The sequence below is a fragment of the Nomascus leucogenys genome, chromosome 22a (genome assembly GCF_006542625.1).
Source record: "Nomascus leucogenys isolate Asia chromosome 22a, Asia_NLE_v1, whole genome shotgun sequence".
NCBI lineage: Eukaryota > Metazoa > Chordata > Mammalia > Primates > Hylobatidae > Nomascus > Nomascus leucogenys.
Window position 1 is genome coordinate 50,663,942 of NC_044402.1, and position 21,545 is coordinate 50,685,486.

At 42.4% G+C, this 21,545-nt stretch overlaps 1 protein-coding gene and 1 pseudogene across 1 annotated transcript; both read right to left on the reverse strand.

The window, feature by feature from the left end:
• Nucleotides 1–15,068: 15,068 nt before the first annotated feature.
• Nucleotides 15,069–16,320, reverse strand: MAS1L (MAS1 proto-oncogene like, G protein-coupled receptor). Its single transcript, XM_012503102.2, has one exon. The coding sequence runs from the start codon at nucleotides 16,081–16,083 to the stop codon at nucleotides 15,118–15,120; it is 966 nt and encodes a 321-aa protein (XP_012358556.2). The 5' UTR covers nucleotides 16,084–16,320; the 3' UTR covers nucleotides 15,069–15,117.
• A 1,296-nt stretch (nucleotides 16,321–17,616) lies between these two features.
• LOC115832342 lies at nucleotides 17,617–18,024 on the reverse strand (annotated as a pseudogene).
• Between the last annotated feature and the right edge of the window lie 3,521 nt (nucleotides 18,025–21,545).

Sequence of the window (21,545 nt, forward strand, 5' to 3'; positions counted from 1 at the left end):
AACTGTAATAGTCCATACATAGCCTTGATATTTTTGTTTTTCTGAGTGAGTGAGAGAATTCAGGAAACTGAGAACTATCTGTGTTGCCAGGAGCTCATCAGCTGCAATGATAATAGAGATGTTTCCACAAGAAACTAAAGAACAGTAAGCCAGATGCTCACCTCCGGGGGAACTGTTGGCCCAGCGTAAAGACACATAAAATGCCCAAATTGTGTCCCCTCCTTGAACAGGGCAGTGGCCCAACTCTGTGAGATCAACCTGCCTCTTACTTCCAGGCATCCAAACTTCATGGGCAGAAGTCCTAACCCTGAATGTGACAATATTTGGAGATAGGGCCTTTAAAGAGATAATTAAAGTTAAAGGGCTCATAAGACTGGGGTCCTAATCCTAAAAAATTGAAATCCTCATAAGAACAGAAAGTGTCCCCAGGGATGAGGGTACACAGAAGAAAGGCCATGTCATGACACAGGGAGAAGATGGCCATTTCAAGCCAAAGAGGGAGGCCTCAGGGGAAGCCCACCCTGCTGACACATTGATCTTGAACTTCCAAGCTCCAGGACTCTGAGAAAATAAATATGTGCTGTTTGTAGCCTATTCTATGGCATTTTGTTAGAACAAACCACACTGACTAAAGACAGGCAGCCCGGATCAGCCCTTCTCTGCTCTAGGACCAGGGTTTCTGTCATTCGCTTATCAAAGGACAACATCAAATTATGTAAATCAAACTCTGCTTCAAATTCTAGTGTGACATGAAACAAACTAATAGGAGATATGAACATGTCCTTATCAATTTTGTCATTTACACTAGGTAGAAATCAATATGATCCAAGTAACAACATTTAAAGAATTGCTGTAATCTAAACATCTCAGAATTGCTTAGAATGTATCATGGTACATATCTAAAATAAAAGAATGTACATTGCTTATCAGTATCATTGGCACATTTACAAACCTGAGCAAGTTTTAGGCAACAGAGAAAACAGTGTGAATTTCACATAACAGTCATAGTATTATACAAGTTACATTTTCCAAGTGAGTAAAAAACTGACAAATCAATTACAAGAACACTTGTAATTACAAGAACAATCTCCGAAGACATGCTCCTCGAATTCTAGTTAGACTGTTGTTGGGAAGCCTCAAGAAGGCAGAGACAATGAATACATGTGGAAACATCCAAGGTGGAAAGGTGGACTAGTGAGTGATTGATAACACCATCTGATGGGGGGGTAATGTCAGACTTGCAGGGCATTTTGCTACTCCCTGGGAATATGCTAGGGTACAAGGAAGGTGCGGTCTCTGCCCTACTGGGGCTTCGAGTGCAAATGAGGCAGGAGTACAATAAACTGATAATAACACACAACATGGAATACACAGAAAATAATTATAGACAATTATCCTCACATTAAAAGAAACAAACCTTTCAGAGAAGAGTCAAAAAGGGGTGGATATTTAAGTGGGGTGGTCTGGACAAACATCTTCAAGGAGTGAAGGGTGAAAAAGAGTAAAATGTACAGATAGTGTTGAGGGAGTGCTCTAAGCAGAGAAGGGAGAAAGTGACCTTGCAAGGTTGGGTGTGACTTTAGTGCAAACAAGGAAGAGAGTGAATCCTGTGTGAGGATGTCATGGGACAAGGTCAAATGGTACACCTGAGGACAACTCAGGGGTTGGACACCATCCTGAAATCTAAGAGTTACTCTGGCTGGGGGGCAATTGAACAAATGAAGCAGGGTTATGTGCTGCTGTGATGGTTATAGGGCATTGACGGGATGGAGCTGGGGCTGGTCAGGGGCTCTCATTAAGGTTCTGACCATGGTGGGTGCCGGGCAACACCCTGGTCAGGATGGGGAAGAATGCATGACATTCTGCAGGGTAGGATTGGAGGAACAGCTGATGTGGTGGGCTTCCTGTGAAGAAGCACAGGTGCTAGATTGTGTGATGAGTCTGGGAAAAACACAGAGAGTAGCCTGTGTGTGGAACCTGGAATGAGCAGAGTGAAACAGCTTGGAGAAACCAGGCTGTAGGCTGGAGTGCCAGCGTTAGGTCTCTCCACAGTGAGCAACACCAGAAACAACTTGTTATGGCGCTCTTACTGAATCACTTTCCTGGCTTTTGTAGGAAGGGATGGATGGAAACTTGAAGCTATAATGGTGGAGGAACATCAGGAGCATGAATCAGTCTCTGCCCAGGGGTCCCCAGGAAGGATGGACTGGGGTAGCAGAGGCCAGAACTCTGAGCAAGGTGACTGAATAAGGATGAAGGATGCTTGTCACTCTCAGAAATATGGAGCTTGCAAAAGCCAGGAAGGTTGAACTAGTTTACAGTCCCACCAACAGTGTAAAAGTGCTCCTATTTCTCCACATCCTCTCCAGCACCTGTTGTTTCCTGACTTTTTAATGATCACCATTCTAACTGGTGTGAGATGGTATCTCATTGTGGTTTTGATTTGCATTTCTCTGATGACCAGTGACTGTAAACTAGTTCAACCATTGTAGAAATCAGTGTGGCGATTCCTCAGGGATCTAGAACTAGAAATACCATTTGACTCAGTCATCCCATTACTGGGTATATACCCAAAGGATTATAAATCATGCTGCTAGAAAGACACATGCACATGTATGTTTATTGCGGCACTATTCACAACAGCAAAGACTTGGAACCAACCCACATGTCCAACAATGATAGACTGGATTAAGAAAATGTGGCACATATGCACCATGGAATACTATGCAGCCATAAAAAAATGATGAGTTCATGTCCTTTGTAGGGACATGGATGAAGTTGGAAACCATTATTCTCTGCAAACTAGCGCAAGGACAAGAAACCAAACACCACATGTTCTCACTCATAGGTGGGAATTGAACAATGAGAACACATGGACACAGGAAGGGGAACATCACACACTGGGGCCTGTTGTGGGGTGGGGGGAGGGGGCAGGGATAGCAGTAGGAGATACACCTAATGTTAAATGAGGAGTTACTGGGTGCAGCACACCAACATGGCACATGTATACATATGTAACAAACCTGCACATTGTGCACATGTACCCTAAAACTTAAAGTATAATAATAAAACAAGAAACAAAAAAAATAAATAAATAAATCAGCTGAAAAAAAAAAAAAAAAGAAGCCAGGAAGGTCTGCTTTGCTCCTGACCTGCCTTTCCAGAGGGTTTCCATGGGAATTGAGAATAATGGGCTATCTACAGAAGCAAAATAATTTTGTCTTGAATTCAGTCAGAAATCTGGTTACTCTGAAAATACACAAAGGTAATAAATAATCTCAAGAACGTTCACCCTGCACCTTGGAGGATCCAGCATGTTTTCCAGACACGATCTCTTTTACAGCCTTGTGCATAGGCAGTCCCTGCCTTTGTCGAGGAGCTGAGCACCCTAGAAGAGCAGTTTGTTTCCAGCTGTGAGGCTGAAATCTGCCCTGGGATCGGGGGCCTGAAACGCCTCATTTTATCCATGCCTCCATCTCACTCAACAAAGCCCTCTGAAAAACAGCCTTTAGGGAATCTCTGTGCCTCTTCCTGTAGAGGTACTCAGCCAAGAAGTAGACGACTAGGTGAGGCATGCTGACCACAATGGACAGCAGCAACAGGAGGTCAAAGCAAGGGTCAGAGACTTTCCTGGCAGGTACCAAGGACAACTAAGGGCAGGACCCAAAGGAAGACGCTGATGATCACAAAGCGGACAACGTGGTAGGTCCTGACAGGGGAACACCACTGGGGACAGCACAGGCCCCGGATGATCAGGATCAGCTTGGACATGCCCATTACAAAGCAAATAAGTAAATGAAATGTCATAAAGCCTCATGAAATTGGTCACATGCCAAGCACTTCTCCCAGTACTCACAGACCTGGCTAATTACATACAAACAAAGGGCCAGGGCCCACCTCACCATGGCAGAGGTGTGCTCTGGGCGGTGGCAGCACCAGGTGGGACAGAGGACACACAGAAAGCTCTCAATACTCATGGCCACCAGGAGACAGAGACCCACTGTGTCGGAGAAATAGGAGACAGGATCCAGAAACACGGCCACCTGCAATGCCACCTGGTGATACAGCACGAGGATTTTCTCCAGCAGGATCACAGTTACACAGGAGAGGTGGACCATATAAACAGTGGCCAGGTTAACGATGTAGGTCACATAGGGGCTGCTGCAGACCTGTGAGTAGAGAAGCCAGCAGACCACATCATTGCCTACCAGCCCACAGAGGGCCACCAGCACTGTCAGGGGGGAAGAACACCTGCCTGTCCACTGACCACTCACCTTTCATTTGGCTCATGTTCACATGTCCTGAGGTCTCAGTCTCATTGTCCCAACCCGGCTTTCCAGAGAGGGTTGTGAGAAGCTGGGCTATGGTGGGCTGCCTTTGCTGCCTGGGCACATCCTGCAAAAATAAAGGCTAGTAACCTACCAGGTCTGGGGAGGAGAGTCAAGGTTGCCCTGTGTCCTCAGAGGTTCCTGCTGGGCCTCATGAGATTGGCAGGGATTCTGCAGAGCAGAGTGGAGGAGAGGAGAAAGCTTCCTGTGGGAGACCCATCCCTTCCCTCCCAGATCCTCCATTGCAGGATGCCCTCTCATGCATACCCTTACCCCTCCCTCCACCACATTCAGTTATCCCTGATGCTTCATGCTGTGCCCAAAGCCCAGTGTGTACCCGTGCACTCAGGTTATCTATGAGGCTGCATAAAAAAATACATTTGTTTACATTAGCCCATAGGGATGGTTCTCCAACTTTCCCACTGGTGCAGACTGTTTTTGTGACATGGTTTTGGTGGGGGCGCTGGGTGACTACTTTACCCTGAAGTTCTGAGACTCCTTGAGTCCTGGATGGGGAGGTTGCTGGTCAGTACTCAAGGGAAGGGCTCCCAACCTTGCTCCTGCTCACCTCTTCTCTATAAGCACTCAGGCCTCCTCCCTGGACCTTTGCACATGCTGTTCTGCGGCTTGGAAGAGCCTCTGTGCCTCAGTGAGCTCGGTCTCCTCCTTCCAGTCTCTGCCTCAGGGTCACCTTCCAGGTGAGCTTCTGCTGATCAGCCTTTAAACATTGCACTCTTGACCTGCTGGCAGTCTATGATATTCACTTACTTGCTTTTGTGGGAATCATCCCCTGGAATGGAAGTTCCATGAGAATTTATTTTGTCTTTAAAATTCTGTTCACTGCCTTTTCTCCAGCCCCTGGAACAGGGTTTGACACTGAGGAGCTACTCGGGGAGGGTGCCTGCAGAGGACTTAAGTCGCTCTGTTACATGTGGGTGAGAGCAGGGGACCCTGCACACCAGAAGCGGCTTCATGGGGTCCCGAGGGAGACATGCACTTGAGCCATGGGCTCTGTCCACTTCAGGAGCAGGCACTCTGCTTCAGGCTGCCAATCACAGTTCTTTGTGTGTAGAATTGCGCAGGGAGGGCAAAGGTACCACTTTGCCTTAGAATTTCCTACTTTTTAGCCCTGAAAATTCCTTGTCCTGAATATCCCCATAGCACTGGGAAAACCAAGCTGGTTGGTCACCTAACTAAAAATGAAATGGGAAAGGATCAATACCTCTTCTGGAAACCCACAGCTGAGTCAAACTTAGTAACCTGGGAATTCAGGCCAAGGGTATGAGAGCTGACCTTATGTGGGCAAATCACAGCTATCTTTGATAAGCAGTGGATCCTTTTCTGCCTCAGTATTCCCAGCTATCTAAGGGTTGCTGTTATGAGCTGAATTGTGACCTTCTAAATTCATATGTTAAGGTCCTAACCCCTAATACTTCAGAATGTGACTGTATCTGCAGACAGAATCTTTAAAGAAGTAATTATGTTAAAATGGGTCTTTAGGCTGGGCCCTAATCCAATAGGACTGGTTTCCTCCTGAGATGAGGATATTAAGATTAGTTAAGCACACAGGGACAACCATGTAACCATGCAGGGAAAAGACAGCCATCTACAAGCCAAGGAGAGGTCTCAGAAAGAACCGACAGTGCCGACCCCTTAATCTCAGACTTCCAACCCCCAGGACTATGACAGAATAGACTTCTATCATTTAAGTCACTCAGTCTGGTCTCGGTCATGGGGGTCCAGGCTGATGATGACAGTAGTGAAGAGAACTTTATACACGGAATCACGGGAAGTCTCAGAATGGTGAGATGTACCTGGTCCTACAACCCTGAGCTACTGAAGCTTTGTTTATGGATCACAGAGGCTTCTGAAACAAAGATTGTTCCACAAATTGATAAAAGCCTAAGATATACCAGGAAATATCTCACACGTGACCCTGTGATCTGCAGTCACATATTGGTGCATCAGTAGGGTTTCAGGAGAGTGCTAGGGACCAGCTCCAAGTGAGCCCAGTGTTTGAATGAATCTTCCCTCCTTGCCGGGATGATGGAGTCCCCCTTCAGTCAGCAGCTCTGTTGAAATGGAAGGGTCTGAACCCAGTCTCACTCCTCCCTGTGCCTGTTGCCTAGACTTTCTTATCTGAGGCCAGGAGAGGAAAGCAGATCCAGCTCGTATCTAATCTGGTCATAAGACGAGGCTTGGGGCTTAGTAACATTGGTGTCCGTGGAAACATCAGGCTGATGTGCGGTTCTGTGCCCAGGCCAGGGTGTCAGAACTCGTGATGATGACAGAAGAGAAACTGCAAACAGGACTCCATGGCCCACCCCAGGCCAGCAGGGCACCATCACGAGCAGCTGGGCTTTGGTCTCCAACAAGGAGAGGAGATTTATAGATAAAATAGTTTCATGGGAAGAAGTGACTTCCCCTCCAGCCAAAAGAAAAGATCCGCTATGGAGGTGGCATGTGGCCTCAGGGGCAGAGCCATGCTTCCCATTCCTGGGCTCATTGAAACCCAGCCCATGCCCAGAGACGACCACTGAGCCCAGTGACTGAGCAGTACATTCTTCGTTGTCACGCAGGAGGAGGAGGCAGCCCTCCTGGGGTGGAGAGGCCTCGGCATCTGGTGTGGCCCCAGCACTGGGCACAGAGAGATCCTGGTACTTGGAAATGTCATTTGTGGTCTTGGGAATGGCATTTCCAAGTTGGGTCATGAGCCAGGCTCCCCAAGGAGTAGATACAACAGGTTGGATCCTGGGATTCAAGGAGCCAGCGCTGATGGAAGTGCTCAGTTTGGTGCAGCCAAAATAGCCAAGGAGCCTTTGCATTGGGATTGAAGTATTTGCTCTGGTTCTGAGGCAAGAGCCCACCCTCCACACTTAATTTTTATCTGAGGTGAAATTCACATAACATAAATTAACCAGTTTAGAGTGCACCATTCTGCCTCACTTTGCCCCTTCACAATATCGTGCAACCACCAACTCTATCTAGTTCCAAAACATTTTCATGCCCCATAAGGATGCCCTTAGCAGTTACTTCCCTTTCTCCCTCCCAGCTCTTGGCAACCTCCGTCTGCTTTCTGTCTCTGTGCATTCACCCATTCTGGACATGTCCTATTAGTGGAATCAAACCCTCTGTGACATTTTGTGTCTGTTTCTTTCACTCAGCCTCGTGTTTTCATGGCTTGTTCATGGTGCAGCATGTGCCAGAACTTCATTTTCTGTTAGATAAGAACTAAATACGAATATAGAAGCTGGGAAATCAGAAAATCCGAAAGGTTACACCCAGAAGTCATAGACCACACCTCAGTAACACAGTGGCTCAAATCCTACCTCTAACAGAATAACACACCCCCTGCCCGTCTACACAGCCAGGGCACCTGTGAACCAGGGACCAGAACACAGAAGTAGCTCACCCACTGGGGCTACCCTGGGAACCACAAGTCCTCCTTTTTCCAGGAAACTGGTTTCTATCCTGTCAATCTTCAAATGCACCTTCCTCAGTAAAAAGAAATCACAAGGTTTTAAATTTTTAAAAAATGAGCCTTTGAGTTAAAATGCTTTGAAAATGAAAAAAAAGGTAGAGGGACCTTTTTTCTCATACCTAGGACTTGGACAGACTTGGTATCACAGAGGCCAACCTCCTGAGAGATCAAAGTTCTGCCCTCATGTCAGGAAGCTCTCTAAGCATATCTGCTTTGAACTGGATCTTCACAAGCAGTCATCAAGTTCCCTGTGTCCCTTAGGTCTTCCTGTACCGGGGCCACTTGCATATCAGAGCCCAGGCCTTTAACTGAAGCATCATTATCTCAACATCTCATGATATCCCCCAATCCTGTCTGACTCTATTACTCTGTCCTTAAGAACGGTCCCCTGAAACAAAGAAGAATCTTTAAGAGAAGTCAGTCTCTCCACTTTAATGCATCTCCCAGACTGAGGTCCAGCCCAGCCCAACCCATCCTAGAAGGCAGAAGGGGAAAGTCAGGTCAGCATTTTCCCAGTGAACTCAGGAATTCCAGTAGCTCAAACATGCTCCTTGGATTTTGCCATGAATTGAATTGCATGTTTTGTAAGCTAAAATTAATGTAAGAATTTTACTTTACTGTCTTCTCAAAGATCAATTTGCTCTTTCTTGATTTTCTCTAGTGCATGTTTGTTTTTGTTAGAAAATTAGTCATGAATGATCCATAAAAGTAATGTAAAGAAGTCTTGGCAATGTTTTTGTGCTGTGCCACTTACCAAGCAGGTTCTGACACAACATATTGGCAAATTCTTACTGAATTTGCCACAGAGCAAGCACACACTCCATGTATCCTTGTGCTATTCCCCTCTGTTCACCTACAGCTGTTTGTGAAGAAGCCAGCTGATCATTTCATGTGGACTTTTGTTCATGTGTGGCTCAATTTGAGAAAAATTGGACAGACGCAAGGCTCCTTTCATCGTTTTCTCTAGCAATTCATGCATTTCTAGCTTGAAGTTGCTTCTTATCCCTGCAGGAAATAATCTTTTATTATATTCCCTCTTAAAACCTTGTGGTTAAATGTGATTCACACAGTGGGGCAGATGGTTTCTGTATGGTTCTATAGTGAGTAGGAGGGAGAGATAAATAAGAATGAAATACACTATGATCAAAGGGTGACAAGATGTTAAAATATACCCCTCCTTGTCCTTCGGTGCTGACTGGCTCTTTACCTCACTGCAGAGATAGAATCTGAGAAGACCTCAAGGTCACATAGGGAATGTGACTTTATGGGACAATACCGATCCTCCCTACAAGGGAGCCATTAAGGGTCTAGAGCAGCTGTTACCTTTGGTCCTATTTCCTCTATATTTCATGTAGTTTTTATATTCAGGAGATTGTGGATCTTGAATTTTTTATTATATGTACCCAAATTATTTTTTCATTATTTTTTTAAATTATACATTAAGTTCTGGGATACATGTGCAGAACGTGCAGGTTTGTTACATAGGTATACATGTGCCATGGTGGTTTGCTGCACCCATCAACCCATCGTCTCCATTAGGTATTTCCCCTAATGCTATCCCTCCCCTAGACCCCCACCCCCAACAGGCCCCAGTGTGTGATGTTCCCTGCCCTGTGTCCAAGTGTTCTCATTGTTCAATTCCCACCTATGAGTGAGGACATGCCATGTTTGGTTTTCTGTCCTTGCGATAGTTTGCTGAGAATGATGGTTTCCAGCTTCATCCATGTCCCTGCAAAGGACATGAACTCGTCCTTTTTATGGCTGCATAGTATTTCATGGTGTATATGTGCCACATTTTCTTAATCCAGTCTATCATTGATGGACATTTGGGTTGGTTCCAAGTCTTTGCTATTGTGAATAGTGCCGCAATAAACATACGTGTGCATGTGTCTTTCTAGTAGCATGATTTATAATCCTTTGGGTATACACCCAGTAATGGGATCACTGGGTCAAATGGTATTTCTAGTTCTAGATCCTTAAGGAATCACCACACTGTCTTCCACAATGGTTGAACTAATTTACACTCCCACCAACAGTGTAAAAGCCTTCCTGTTTCTCCACATCCTCTTCAGCGTCTGTCATTTCCTGACTTTTTAATGACTAACATTTTAACTGGCATCAGATGGTATCTAATTGTGGTTTTGATTTGCATTTCTCTAATGACCAGTGATGATGAGCCTTTTTCATATGTTTGTTTGCCACATAAATGTCTTCTTTTAAGAAGTGTCTGTTCATATCCTTCACCCATTTTTCGATGGGATTGTTTGTTTTTTTCTTGTAAATTTGTTTAAGTTCTTTGTAGATTCTGGAGATTAGCCCATTGTTAGATGAATAAATTGCAAAAATTTTCTCCCATTCTGTAGGTTGCATGTTCACTCTGATGTAGTTTCTTTTGCTGTGCAGAAGCTCTTTAGTTTAATTTAATTAATTTGTCAATTTTGTCAAATTTTGTCAATTTTAATTAGTGTAATTTGTCAACTAAACTAAAATTTGTCAATTTTAATTAGTTTAGTTTGTCAATTTTGGCTTTTGTTGCTGTTGCTTTTTGTGTTTTAGTCACGAAATCTTTGCCCATGCCTATGTTCTGAACGATATTACCTAGTTCTAGTGTTTTTATGGTTTTAGGTCTTACGTTTAAGCCTTTAATCCATCTTGAGTTAATTTTTGTATAAGCTTTATAAAAGGGGTCCAGTTTCCGTTTTCTGCATATGGCTAGCCATTTTTGCCAACACCATTTATTACATAGGGAATCCTTTCCCCATTGCTTGTTTTTGTCAGGTTTGTCAAAGATCAGATGATTGTAGATGTGTGGCACTATTTCTGAGGTCTCTGTTCTGTTTCATCGGTCTATATATCTGTTTTGGTACCAGTATCATGCTGTTTTGGTTACTGTAGCCTTACAGTATAGTTTAGTCAGGTAGCGTGATGCCTCCAGCTTTGTTCTTTTTGCTTAGGATTGTCTTAGCTACACGGGCTCTTTCTTGGCTCTGTATGAAATTTAAAGTAGTTTTTTCTAATTCTGTGAAGAAAGTCAATGGTAGCTTGATGGGGATAGCATTAAATCTAAAAATTACTTGGGGCAGTATGGCTTTTTTCACAATATTGATTCTTCCTATCCACGAGCATGGAATACTTTCCCATTTGTTTGTGTCTTCTTTTGTTTCCTTGAGAAGCAGTTCGTTGTTCTCCTTGAAGAGGTCCTTCACATCCCTTGTATGTTTTTTTTAAGAAACAGAATCTCACTTTGTTGCCCAGACTGGCATGGAGTGAAATGATCTCAGCTCACTGTCTCAAATTCTTGGGCTCAAGAGCATCCTCTGTTCCCAGTCTCTCATGATACATAATGCTAGTGATTATCAGGCTCAAGTCCTGCCTATAGTCATGTATCTGAAACACCCTTGGGATTCTATCTAGGGACTCTTGCCCACAGGACACTCATAATAAGATTGGCCTCCCCATATAGTGTATCTCTTATGCTTTTCTACCTTTGAGAACCAGTACTATTTGCTTCTATCACAGTAAAAGCCACACTCATAATTTTATAAACATAAATCTAGGCCCTGGTTTAACAACAATGGGCATCGATGTGTGAGGCAAACTTATCTAGTACTAGGATTCAAGTTTACTGTGTAGCATTCCCATAGAAGGCTGTCTTTGCCTTTTCATTCAAGGATAAGAAAATATTTCCAGTTAGAAATGTTTTTGGCTTCCAAATAAAGAGAAGCTCAATTAAACTAATTTTAGCACTCAGTGATGTATAATATTGAAGCACAAGAAACCTGTAGATAAGGCTGCTGCGAGATGTTCAAGTCAGTGGCACAACGTCTTGCAAAAATTAGAATTATCCACTTTCACCTCTGGCATCTTCAGAATATTGTCCTCATTCCTCACTGGGCATGTTTTCCAAATGCTTAGGATATGACTTCATACTCAGAATATGATCTAAAAAATGCAAGAAAAAAGAACTTCCTTTCCTTCCATCTCTTTTCATATCTGTAAAAACTCTTCTTAGAATCATACCACATAGAATGTCCTGCTATATCTCATTGGAATCCCCTCACCATAACTAACACTTAGGCCTTTTTTACCTACCCCCAAATTATATACACATCCCTCCCTTGTCCAAGTTAAAATTAAAATATTTGCATCTATGTGAAATGCATTCATTATTTTGTCAAGAACTGTACCTAGTATCATCTTGTTACTGCCTCTAGCTCCATTCTGGCACCCATGTGATAGGCATTTAATTCCATTCATTCAGTGAGTGTCCTTTCCAGCTAGACATTCTTGGGTAAAAGAACAGACAGAATCACACTTGTTGTCAGGAAAGTAAGCTCCATCACCCTCAAGCTCACAGTTCTCTGTTCTTCTCTTTGGAAGGATTCACCTAATCTATTTAGTGAATCGTCCATGGGCACTGGAACTTCCCTGTGAGAGATTTTCCTTATTTGGTTTATCCCATGGCCACACCTGGGTGTTTGAGGTGAAACACCCTTCTAATGTTTGTTCATATTTCACAATCCCATTTCTTTTGGCAAAAGGTCAGGGTTCAGGTTTGGGCCTTTGGGTCTGAACATATGATGTTATTGGCCATTTTTTTTCACTTATTAGTTTGATTTTATTTGTTTCATTTTTTCCTTTTATTTTAAGAGGTGGGGAGTAGTAATTTCATTAAAAACTTTTGTCTTACAAACTCCCTGGAAACAATCTCATGAAAATATTTATCAATGTAATTTTTGTGCATGTGTGTGAGAGAGAAGATTCCTGTTCCTAGCTATGGGCACCAGTTCCTGCTAAGTCCTACTTAATGGCTTTGCCTTGGAGAAGTACATAACAGCTACAGGTGTGAAAGTGCCCAGTCACCCAATCCTTCCCAAATGCATCTCTACAGTAGGGACAGTGGGATTTTCTGCCTTGGGAGCAGGAAAAACCAGTATTGTTGCAATAAACACCCTGTCACGGACATCACTTGGTAACACTGTTTTGTCTCTGTAAAATGGAGCAATAAAACTTTAGACGCTGATTATAAGTGTATGTGTGTTTATAATTTTAAGGTACAGTACTCAATTTTTCCCCAACAAAAGTAATAACTTAAACTCACCACTTTGGTTGCAGAAGACATTAAATCCTCTATATTCTTCTGTGTGTCCAGCCATTAAAGCTTATTAATAACAGCGGTAGAAAATCATATCTCATTATGCAGTGCTCCTGATGACTGACAAAGTTGAATAATTTAGCCATTTAACAAAAAAGATTAAAGTGGGCTCATACTTCACATTATCCTCCAGTAAAAAAATCGAATTGATCAAATATTTACATTTACAAATGAAATAATTTAATAGTATTATAAGACAGTATAGATTCATTTTATATTATCTCATGTAGGTAAGATTTCTTTAATCATAACTCAATACATAAGCCATAAAAGACTGACAAATTCAAATTTATAAAAAGGGTGTGAATGACAATATGTTTTTTTAAATCATAACCAAAGTGAAGTGACCAATGAAAATGTTGAAAATTGTATTTGCAGCTCAGACAACTGAAAAAGGACTAATCTGCTTATAGGTGGAGAGCTAACAGAAATGCAGAGACAAAGACCTGTCCACGAGAAGCCTCATGCCCCTTCCTTCACGCTGACACCTCCTCAACATGCTCCTGAAATGTCAGCATCATGAGACATGAGCTACAAAACGATGAATTATGGGAATTAAGAGGTAACCATATATTTTAATATCAGCCTTGAATGAATCTTCTTTGTTTTGAGTAACATGTACACATAATTGAATAAGCATATATAGAAATCATAAAAAAAGTTATTTGATAAATTACACCTTAAAAGGAGATTATACATTATTTTAAACACCATGGTGGACAAAACTGACTATGTCTTCAGCCACAGAGTAAATCTCAAAGAAATACAAATAGTAACATTAATAATAACATTTTATTGATTATATTATTTGACCACAATAAAATAATATATACAATAACTAGAATTTAAAGCATATATATATATATAAAGCAGTATTATAGAATGGCAATTCTAGTCCTTGAGGGATTGTCTAAAATCATAGATATAAAATTAATAAGGCTTAAATAAAGGGCATCTACTTAAAGGGAATGCAATTTTTATTCAACTGACAAAGAGGTACTATTAAAACAACTTATTATGTACAAAGCACTGGGGCATTGAAACTGAATCATGGAGTAATGACCTCAACCTCACAAAATTTCTCATATTCTAGGGGAAGCTTAAAATAAGACCAAAATGGTGGAACCATTAAAAATTACAATAACGTTGTAAGAAATAAAAGATCAATAAGACCAGCCAGAGAATGTGGTCACAGAAATGCTCTGAAAGTTGACCTTTTTAACTAGAGATAAAACATGGAAAAGGCAAAGACAAGGAAAATTGTGAATGACATAATTCCTTACAGAGGAAAGAAAATTTGCAAAAAGGATGTGTTCCATTTAACAAAAGAAAGCCAATATAAGGGTTTTGTAAGCAATGTAAGCAAGATGAAGAATTAAATGGTATTAAGTTGGAGAGAGGATGAGGTGAATTTGTTTTCTTCAAAGTGAAAGGTTTGGGTGTAAATTCTAACCTAGTGAGGAGGGATTATGTTATCCAATGTAATGTTTTTGTACATTTATTCAACACACTGCAACATATTCATCATCCTTACTAAATAATTATTACACATGTTGTAAATAAAATCCAAGGAGTCCTGTATATTCATAAGGTTGATTAATCCTCACACCAACCATGCATATTAAATACCAAATTTATCCTCCTCTTGCATAAGATGAAACAGAGTTACAGAGAGTTATTTGCCCACAATAACATGCTTTGAATGGGAGAGCCAAAGTGTGGACAAAGGCAATCTGGGTCCAAAACCCTGACTCTTAACTCTTGTGTGATGATGCCTCTTGGTAGTTCAGATAAGCTCAAGCTCTATCTAAGGAGGAGATAGGAAAAGGGAGGAAAATCTGTGGCTGGATTTGGAGGATGCTCCAGGATAATGATTGAGAATAATGCATGGCCTTTTGTATGGTCTTTATTTGGGATTCCACAGGTACCAGGAAAGTCTCACTGGGTCCCATTCCCCTCACCGTTGGAACTGGAGCGCATTCAAACTGGGCTTACTGCCTAGAAAGGAAGTTAATGTCTCTTCCAACCACAAACAGCAAGGAGTTGTTCTGAAAGTCCATGAAAGCTGAACTTGATTAGAATAAAGCATTGATTTGATGCAGCAGCCTTATGAGGCAGAACAGGCTGGGTTACTATGTGTACAAGTCCTCAGCTCAGATGTGGGAAATTATTTTCCACATCGACCTGTGCTCCGTGGGAAGAAGGTTCTCCACGTGCTGAGTAGAGTCTGGTTGCTCCATCGGGTCAATGCCAGCTGCCTTTTTGTTCCTCCCCACCTCTGGCTTATCTGCTAACGCCCGTTGGAGAATCACTCTGAGAGGTTCCTTCAGCCTTTTCTTTCTGGGGCTCCCCACAAATAAATAAATGATAGGGTTGGTGCTGCTGTTTATAATGAGGAACAAGGAAATTAAATAGGAGGTGGTGACCAACATTTTGAAATCTGTTATGAGGGGTGCCACGCTCAGGGGTAGGGCCCAGAGCAGGAACATGGTGGCTGAGATCTGCACCACCGCATAGACCCTGGTGGCCTTTCGCTGCTGGGAGCAGCACAGGAGTCTAATGAGTAGAGTCAGACTGGACACACACATCACAAGTAAAAGGATACCATGGAAGAGCCAAGAAAGCTTTAGAAATATGACACATGCCTTTACATGTTTCCAGTAAGTTAGGAAAAGTGATTTTACTATGTTGATGCAAAAAGGCAGGCCCCAGATGAGGGTGCAGACAACATTAGATGTGTATTTTGGGCGGTGGCATCTGTACCAGATGGGGAAGAGGACACACATACACCACTCTGTGCTGATGGCCACCAGGAGACAGAGACACACCTCAAAAGAGAAGGGAGACAATATGGCCAGGAAATGAGGGATAAAAAACATGACTCCATGATAAGTTAGCAGAGTCACCTGTAAGAACCCCACTGCCGAGCAGCAAAGATAGATCACGTCAGCAGCAACCAGGTGGAGGATGTACACCACGTAGGGATTCGTGGCCCCACAGCACAGCAGCCAGAAGACAGTGCCATTCAATAAGACCCCACAGAGGGAGACCAGCACAGCTGTGGAGGCAATGATCTTCAAGGGCAGGGCCTGCTGTCCCACTGCCATGCTCATTTGCATATGTATGGTTTCATTCGTCTCATTTTGAAGAAAGAAGCCACAGAGCTGAGATAGCAGGTTTGGGTTCTGTGCCTTCTGGTCACCACTGTGGAGACAAAGGCTACATGAGAGAGATATTTGTGACTCAGCAAACACTGTCCATCCAGCCCTCTGGCTCAACCAGCAAACTTTTCCCCCAGCCCATGGGGTGCTGGGACCTGAGTGGGCCACAACATCACAGTCAGGAGCAGTGGTCCATCTAGTGGTGTCCTCTGGCCTCAGACCCCTTGCCTCTACATTTTCCTAGGCTGGAATAGAACACCCATTGTTGGGTGTCCTTTTTAGGAACAGCTGAACATTAACTACATATCAGAGTGGTCGGGAGTATCTGCTCTCCAAATAGCTCCCCACGAATTTGTGATCTGTTCTCCCTCCCCCAACACATCTCCTGTTGTACAGGATGCCCCAGGCCTATCCACATAGACCCAATATCTTGTTGTTGGGCACTAATGAGGCACTAAGCATTGGGAATGGAGATTTGTGTCTGGTCCAGGTTATACTCATGAGACACTAGTGTCTCATATCTTTTTTTTTTTTTTTTTTTTTTTTTTTTTTTTTTTGAGACAGAGTCTCACTCTGTCACCCAGGCTGGAGTGCAGTGGCACGATCTCAGCTCACTGGAACCTCCACCTTCCAGGTTCAAGCGATTCTCCTGCCTCAGCCTCCTGACTAGCTGGAACTACAGGCACCCACTACCATGCCTGGCTAATTATTTTGTGTTTTTAGTAGAGATGGGGTTTCACCATATTGGCCAGGCTGGTCTCAAACTCCTGACTTTGTGATCCACCCGCCTTGACCTCCCAAAGCACTGGGATTACAAGCGTGAGCCACGGCACCCAGCCATGTCTCATCTCTTTCAAACCCAGTCCTGGGGCATCCTTGGGTAGCCATACAAGAGGCAGCAGTGCCACAGTATGGCACTTCCCTGGGCTCAGACAGGTACAAGGGAGCACTGAGATTTCCAAGGCAGGCATTTCACAGCAGTTGGCACCAAAGAAGTCCTTTCTATGGCTGGCAGGACTTGACCTGGAAAATAAGGAAATCTGCCTTTCTCCAGGAGCGTGAGGCTCAGGCAGTGTCTGTGTGGGCATCATCGACTGCTGTGCTCCAAATGTCAGCTGAGGAGAAGGAAATGAACAGACTTAGGGTGCAACAAATACAAAAGAGGCCTAAGAATATTAATATCAATATTAATATGGAGAGAATAGCATTTTAATACTATGTAAATATATTTATATATTAATAAATTATATTAATATAATATTGCTATATTAACATGTTATTAATATTGATGTTAATATATTCGCATTATATATTTATGTTAATATATTAATTATATTAATATAACATATTCTCGATAATGCTATCAATGATATTGATAATTAATATTGACATTATTTAATTTATTAATATGTATTTATTTATTGCTGTTGTCCCAGGTTTATTGAAAATAAAATCCAGTGAGTGCTGTATATTACAGCATTGGAGAAAGATTCAAACAGCTCCACAAGGCGTTTTGAAATTCATCCCAACTGTAGGCCGAGTGACCTGCAGGTTGGACAGGCTGCCAAAGTCCAAAAGCTTCAGCATTTCCTTAGTGTCAGGATCTACTTCAATGATCTCCTGATCCAGGGCTGAGACCTTGGGGACATAATTGTCCCTCCTTTCTTTCTCCTCCTCCTGTAGCTTGATGGAGATACCTCTCACTGGACCTCTCTGAATCTGCTTCGTCAGATGTGTGACATAGCCTGCTCTCCTGTTGTGGAGCTTCTTGCTGAGGATAGTGGGGATCTCCTCACACACACACTTGTTTGTGTGGAAGTCATTGCCCAGGCACATGTAGTACTTTTCTACAATGACCTAGGCCGCCTTTGTCACAGTCTTGATGCCAACACGACCCATGCTGGTGGGTCTTTGGTCATTAATATTAATCGATATTAACATTATTCAGTTTATTAATAAGGTATCATTAGTAATATACAATATTAGTAAAATAGTTTATCAGTACATTTTAATGTTAATATGCTTTCAATATAAAGATATTAATGTATTATTGATTACATGTGAATATATTAGTATATTAACAGTATATATTAATGTATTTGGTATACTATATTAATATTATTTATATGATATGAATATGCTATTACTGGCATGTTAATAACAATATATTAATAATATGATTAATAGTTGTATGTGATTATTAATTATATTATTTATGATTATATTATGATTAACAATTAGTACTATTATATCTTGTTTATAATGAATAATTATTATTAATATTCAAAAAACTAATAACAATTATTATTTTTATAGAACCTGGAATTGTGGAGCAGACTTCGCAAGGCTTCTCTGACTTCTGCCTCCAGCTCTGCGATCTGTGAAACACACTGGGGTCTTCTACTAGACCTCCCTTTTTGAAGCTCCTCCAAAGACCATTTCATCATCTCCACTCAACAGTCTCCTCAGGAAAATGCCTCTTCAGTATGCAAATGTCACTTGCCACAAACTTATCTTTGGCATGAGGATAAGACAGTGTTAAGGTAGAACTGTCTGTACCTTCTTTGGGTTTACATTGTGATAATGAGAAAAATAAATTGGGCTGAGTGGATAGAAAATGATAAGGGTAACGGATGTTTCCTAGTGGGATAAATGAGGGGAGCTTCTTAGTAGGACATGGAGATCTGAATGACCTACTGGAGCACCCAGGTGACAGCCGGAAGGAAAGAGCCACAGGCAGGCTCAGCAAGTTCACCAGCCTGGGGCAAGTGGCTTCATCTGTTTTGTTAATCTTTGATGCTCCTGTCCAGAGAGGGCCTCTTAAGCAACTTGAGTGCAATAACTATTTTTCTATTATTGAGTTAGTAAACCCCAAGGAGGTCCCTGCAACTCTAGAGAGTTAAATACTTGTAAGCCATATTCAAGATTGGAGAATATTCTGATCTCAGCCATCAGTGGACAGAAAGGGGCAGCCAGGCCCCTTCAGAGCAGCACTGAGCTGCTGTCCCTGGAGTGGTGGGGCCTGACCAGAGCTTCCTCTTTCAACCATGGAATCCTTATCACTATTTTGCAGAAAACCAAAGATATAGCCTCAGATGTGAATCTACTCACATGCTGGAAGTTTGTCCATGATGTTGAAAGCCTGTTTAAGTGGAAGATCCTGGATGAGTGCAGATACAGACTGTGAGCAGGAGAGTTCTGCTCTGTCTGTTTCAAGACTCTGAGACAGAGGCCAAGAGCCTAGCATGCAAAACACCTCAGACAATGCATCCAGGGTAGGGGAGAACTGATATGAACCATTAACCCTCAGCCACAAACCAGCTCACCTTGGGCAGGTGTGGTACCTCAAGGCTGACCACAGACTAGAGGAGATCTCATGTGTCTTCCTTGGGGAGATTCCTGGCCACCTTCCTGTCTCAGGAAGATGGTTGGAATCATTTCATTGGAGGATGCCAACATCCCCTGTCCAGGGCCCACTGCCTGAGCCTTGGACATTTCTGCTGAGCTGGCTAGGCCTCTGAGAATTAGCCCTGATGACCCTTGATTCCTCACTATGGAGTCCAGAACACTGAAGAACTTAGGATGCTTGAGAGGTGAAACGCTCTGGGCCCAAAGAGATCAAACCATCCTTTCCTGAGATCCTGAACACTGATAATGACTTCTCATACTTTAAGACAGCTTCATAGATGAAGTTGTCAGAGAAGCTGAGCTCACTAAAGCAGGATGTTTCTGTAACAAGGAAAAAATCATTAAATGAGTTACTATAGCTGATCCATGGGAATATCCAAAAAGATGTTACAAATTTCACTAGGGCTTAATCTTAGTCCTGCAGCACCAAGGACACACTCTTCCTCCTACTGACCTGGGAAGAGCCAGTTCAGGGTAGAACAGTAGGAAATAACCCAAATGTCCATTAACAGAGAGTGCCAACAGCTTCCAAAATGTGTCTCCAGTTAAGGACAGGCCAAGATGACTCATCAAAGAAATGCAAATCAAAACCACAACTAGATAGCACCTTACACCTGTTAGGATGACCATTCTGGAAAAACAAAAGATAACAAGTGCTAATGAGGATGTGGAAAAACGGAACCCTCACACACTGTTGGTGAAAATGTAAAATGGTGCAGTATGGAAATTCCTCAAAAAATTAGTAGTAGAACTGCACCATATGGTCCAGAAATCCCACTTCTGAGTATTTATCCAAAAGAATTGAAATCAGATTTTCAAAGAAATATTAGCACTCTTATGTTCACTGCAATACTATTCACAATAGCCAAAATGTGGAAACAACCTAAAAATCCATCAAAAAATGAATGGATAAAGAAAATGTGATATAAACATAAGATAGAACTGTATTCAGCCTTTAAATAGGAAGAAATTTGGCCAGGTGTGGTGGCTCACACCTGTAATCCCAGCAGTTTGGGAGGCCAAGGTGGATGGATCATGAGGCCAGGAATTCAAGACCAACTTGACCAATATGGAGAAATACTAAAAATACAAAAGTTAGCTGGGCGTGGTGGCGGGTGCCTGTAATCCCAGCTACTTGGGAGGCTGAAGCAGAGAATTGCATGCACCTGGGAGGCGGAGATTGTAGTGAGCTGAGATTACACCACTGCACTCCAGCCTGGGCGGCAGAGTGAGACTCCATCTCAAAAAAAAAAAAAAAAAAAAGGAAGAAATTCTGCCATATATGACAACACAGTTGAACCTGGAGATCATTATGGTAAGTGAGATTAGCCAGTCATAGAAGAATAAATACTGCATGCACTTAAATGGGGTGTCTAAAATAGTCAAATTCGTAGAAACAAACAGTGGGATGGTTGTTCCCTGGGCTGTAGGATAGGAAGTAGGGAGCTAGTAATCAGTTGGCATAAAGTTTCAGTTTAACAAAATAGATAAGCACTAGAGCTCTACTGCACAAAAGTAGTAGTTGCCTATTGTTAACAACAGTGTACTGGAATGTTTTTGCAACTGAAGCTGCTTCAGCTTTTTGAGCCTCAGGTACTTCCTCTGCAAAATTAGAATACTGATAACACCTACTTGTGGGTTTGAAAATTAAATGGGTGGATAGCATGTAAGTGCATAGAACAGTGCTGAGGTATATAGTGAGAGATGGATGAATAAATATCGTTTTTTGGGGACAGATGAATATCAATATGCAAATGCAGTAAATTGGATCATTTCAGATGGTGCTTACTACTATGAAGGAAAAAAAAAGTGGCAGTGGGATGGACTATCTTAAGGAAAACAAGAAAGACACTGAGCCACTTAGATTGGTCCTTCCTGAGTTGACAATATTTCCTGGCTTTTTCAGGAAGCCAATCCTGGGAATATCTAGAGGAATAGTGCCCCAGATAGTGGGAACAGGAAGTACAAAGGCCCATAGGAAGAACAGTCATACGGTTGAAAAGAAAAAAGGC

Excerpts from the sequence above, each read along its gene's own strand:
- MAS1L (XM_012503102.2), bottom strand. The coding sequence starts at position 16,083 with ATGCAAATGAGCATGGCAGTGGGACAGCAGGCCCTGCCCTTGAAGATC.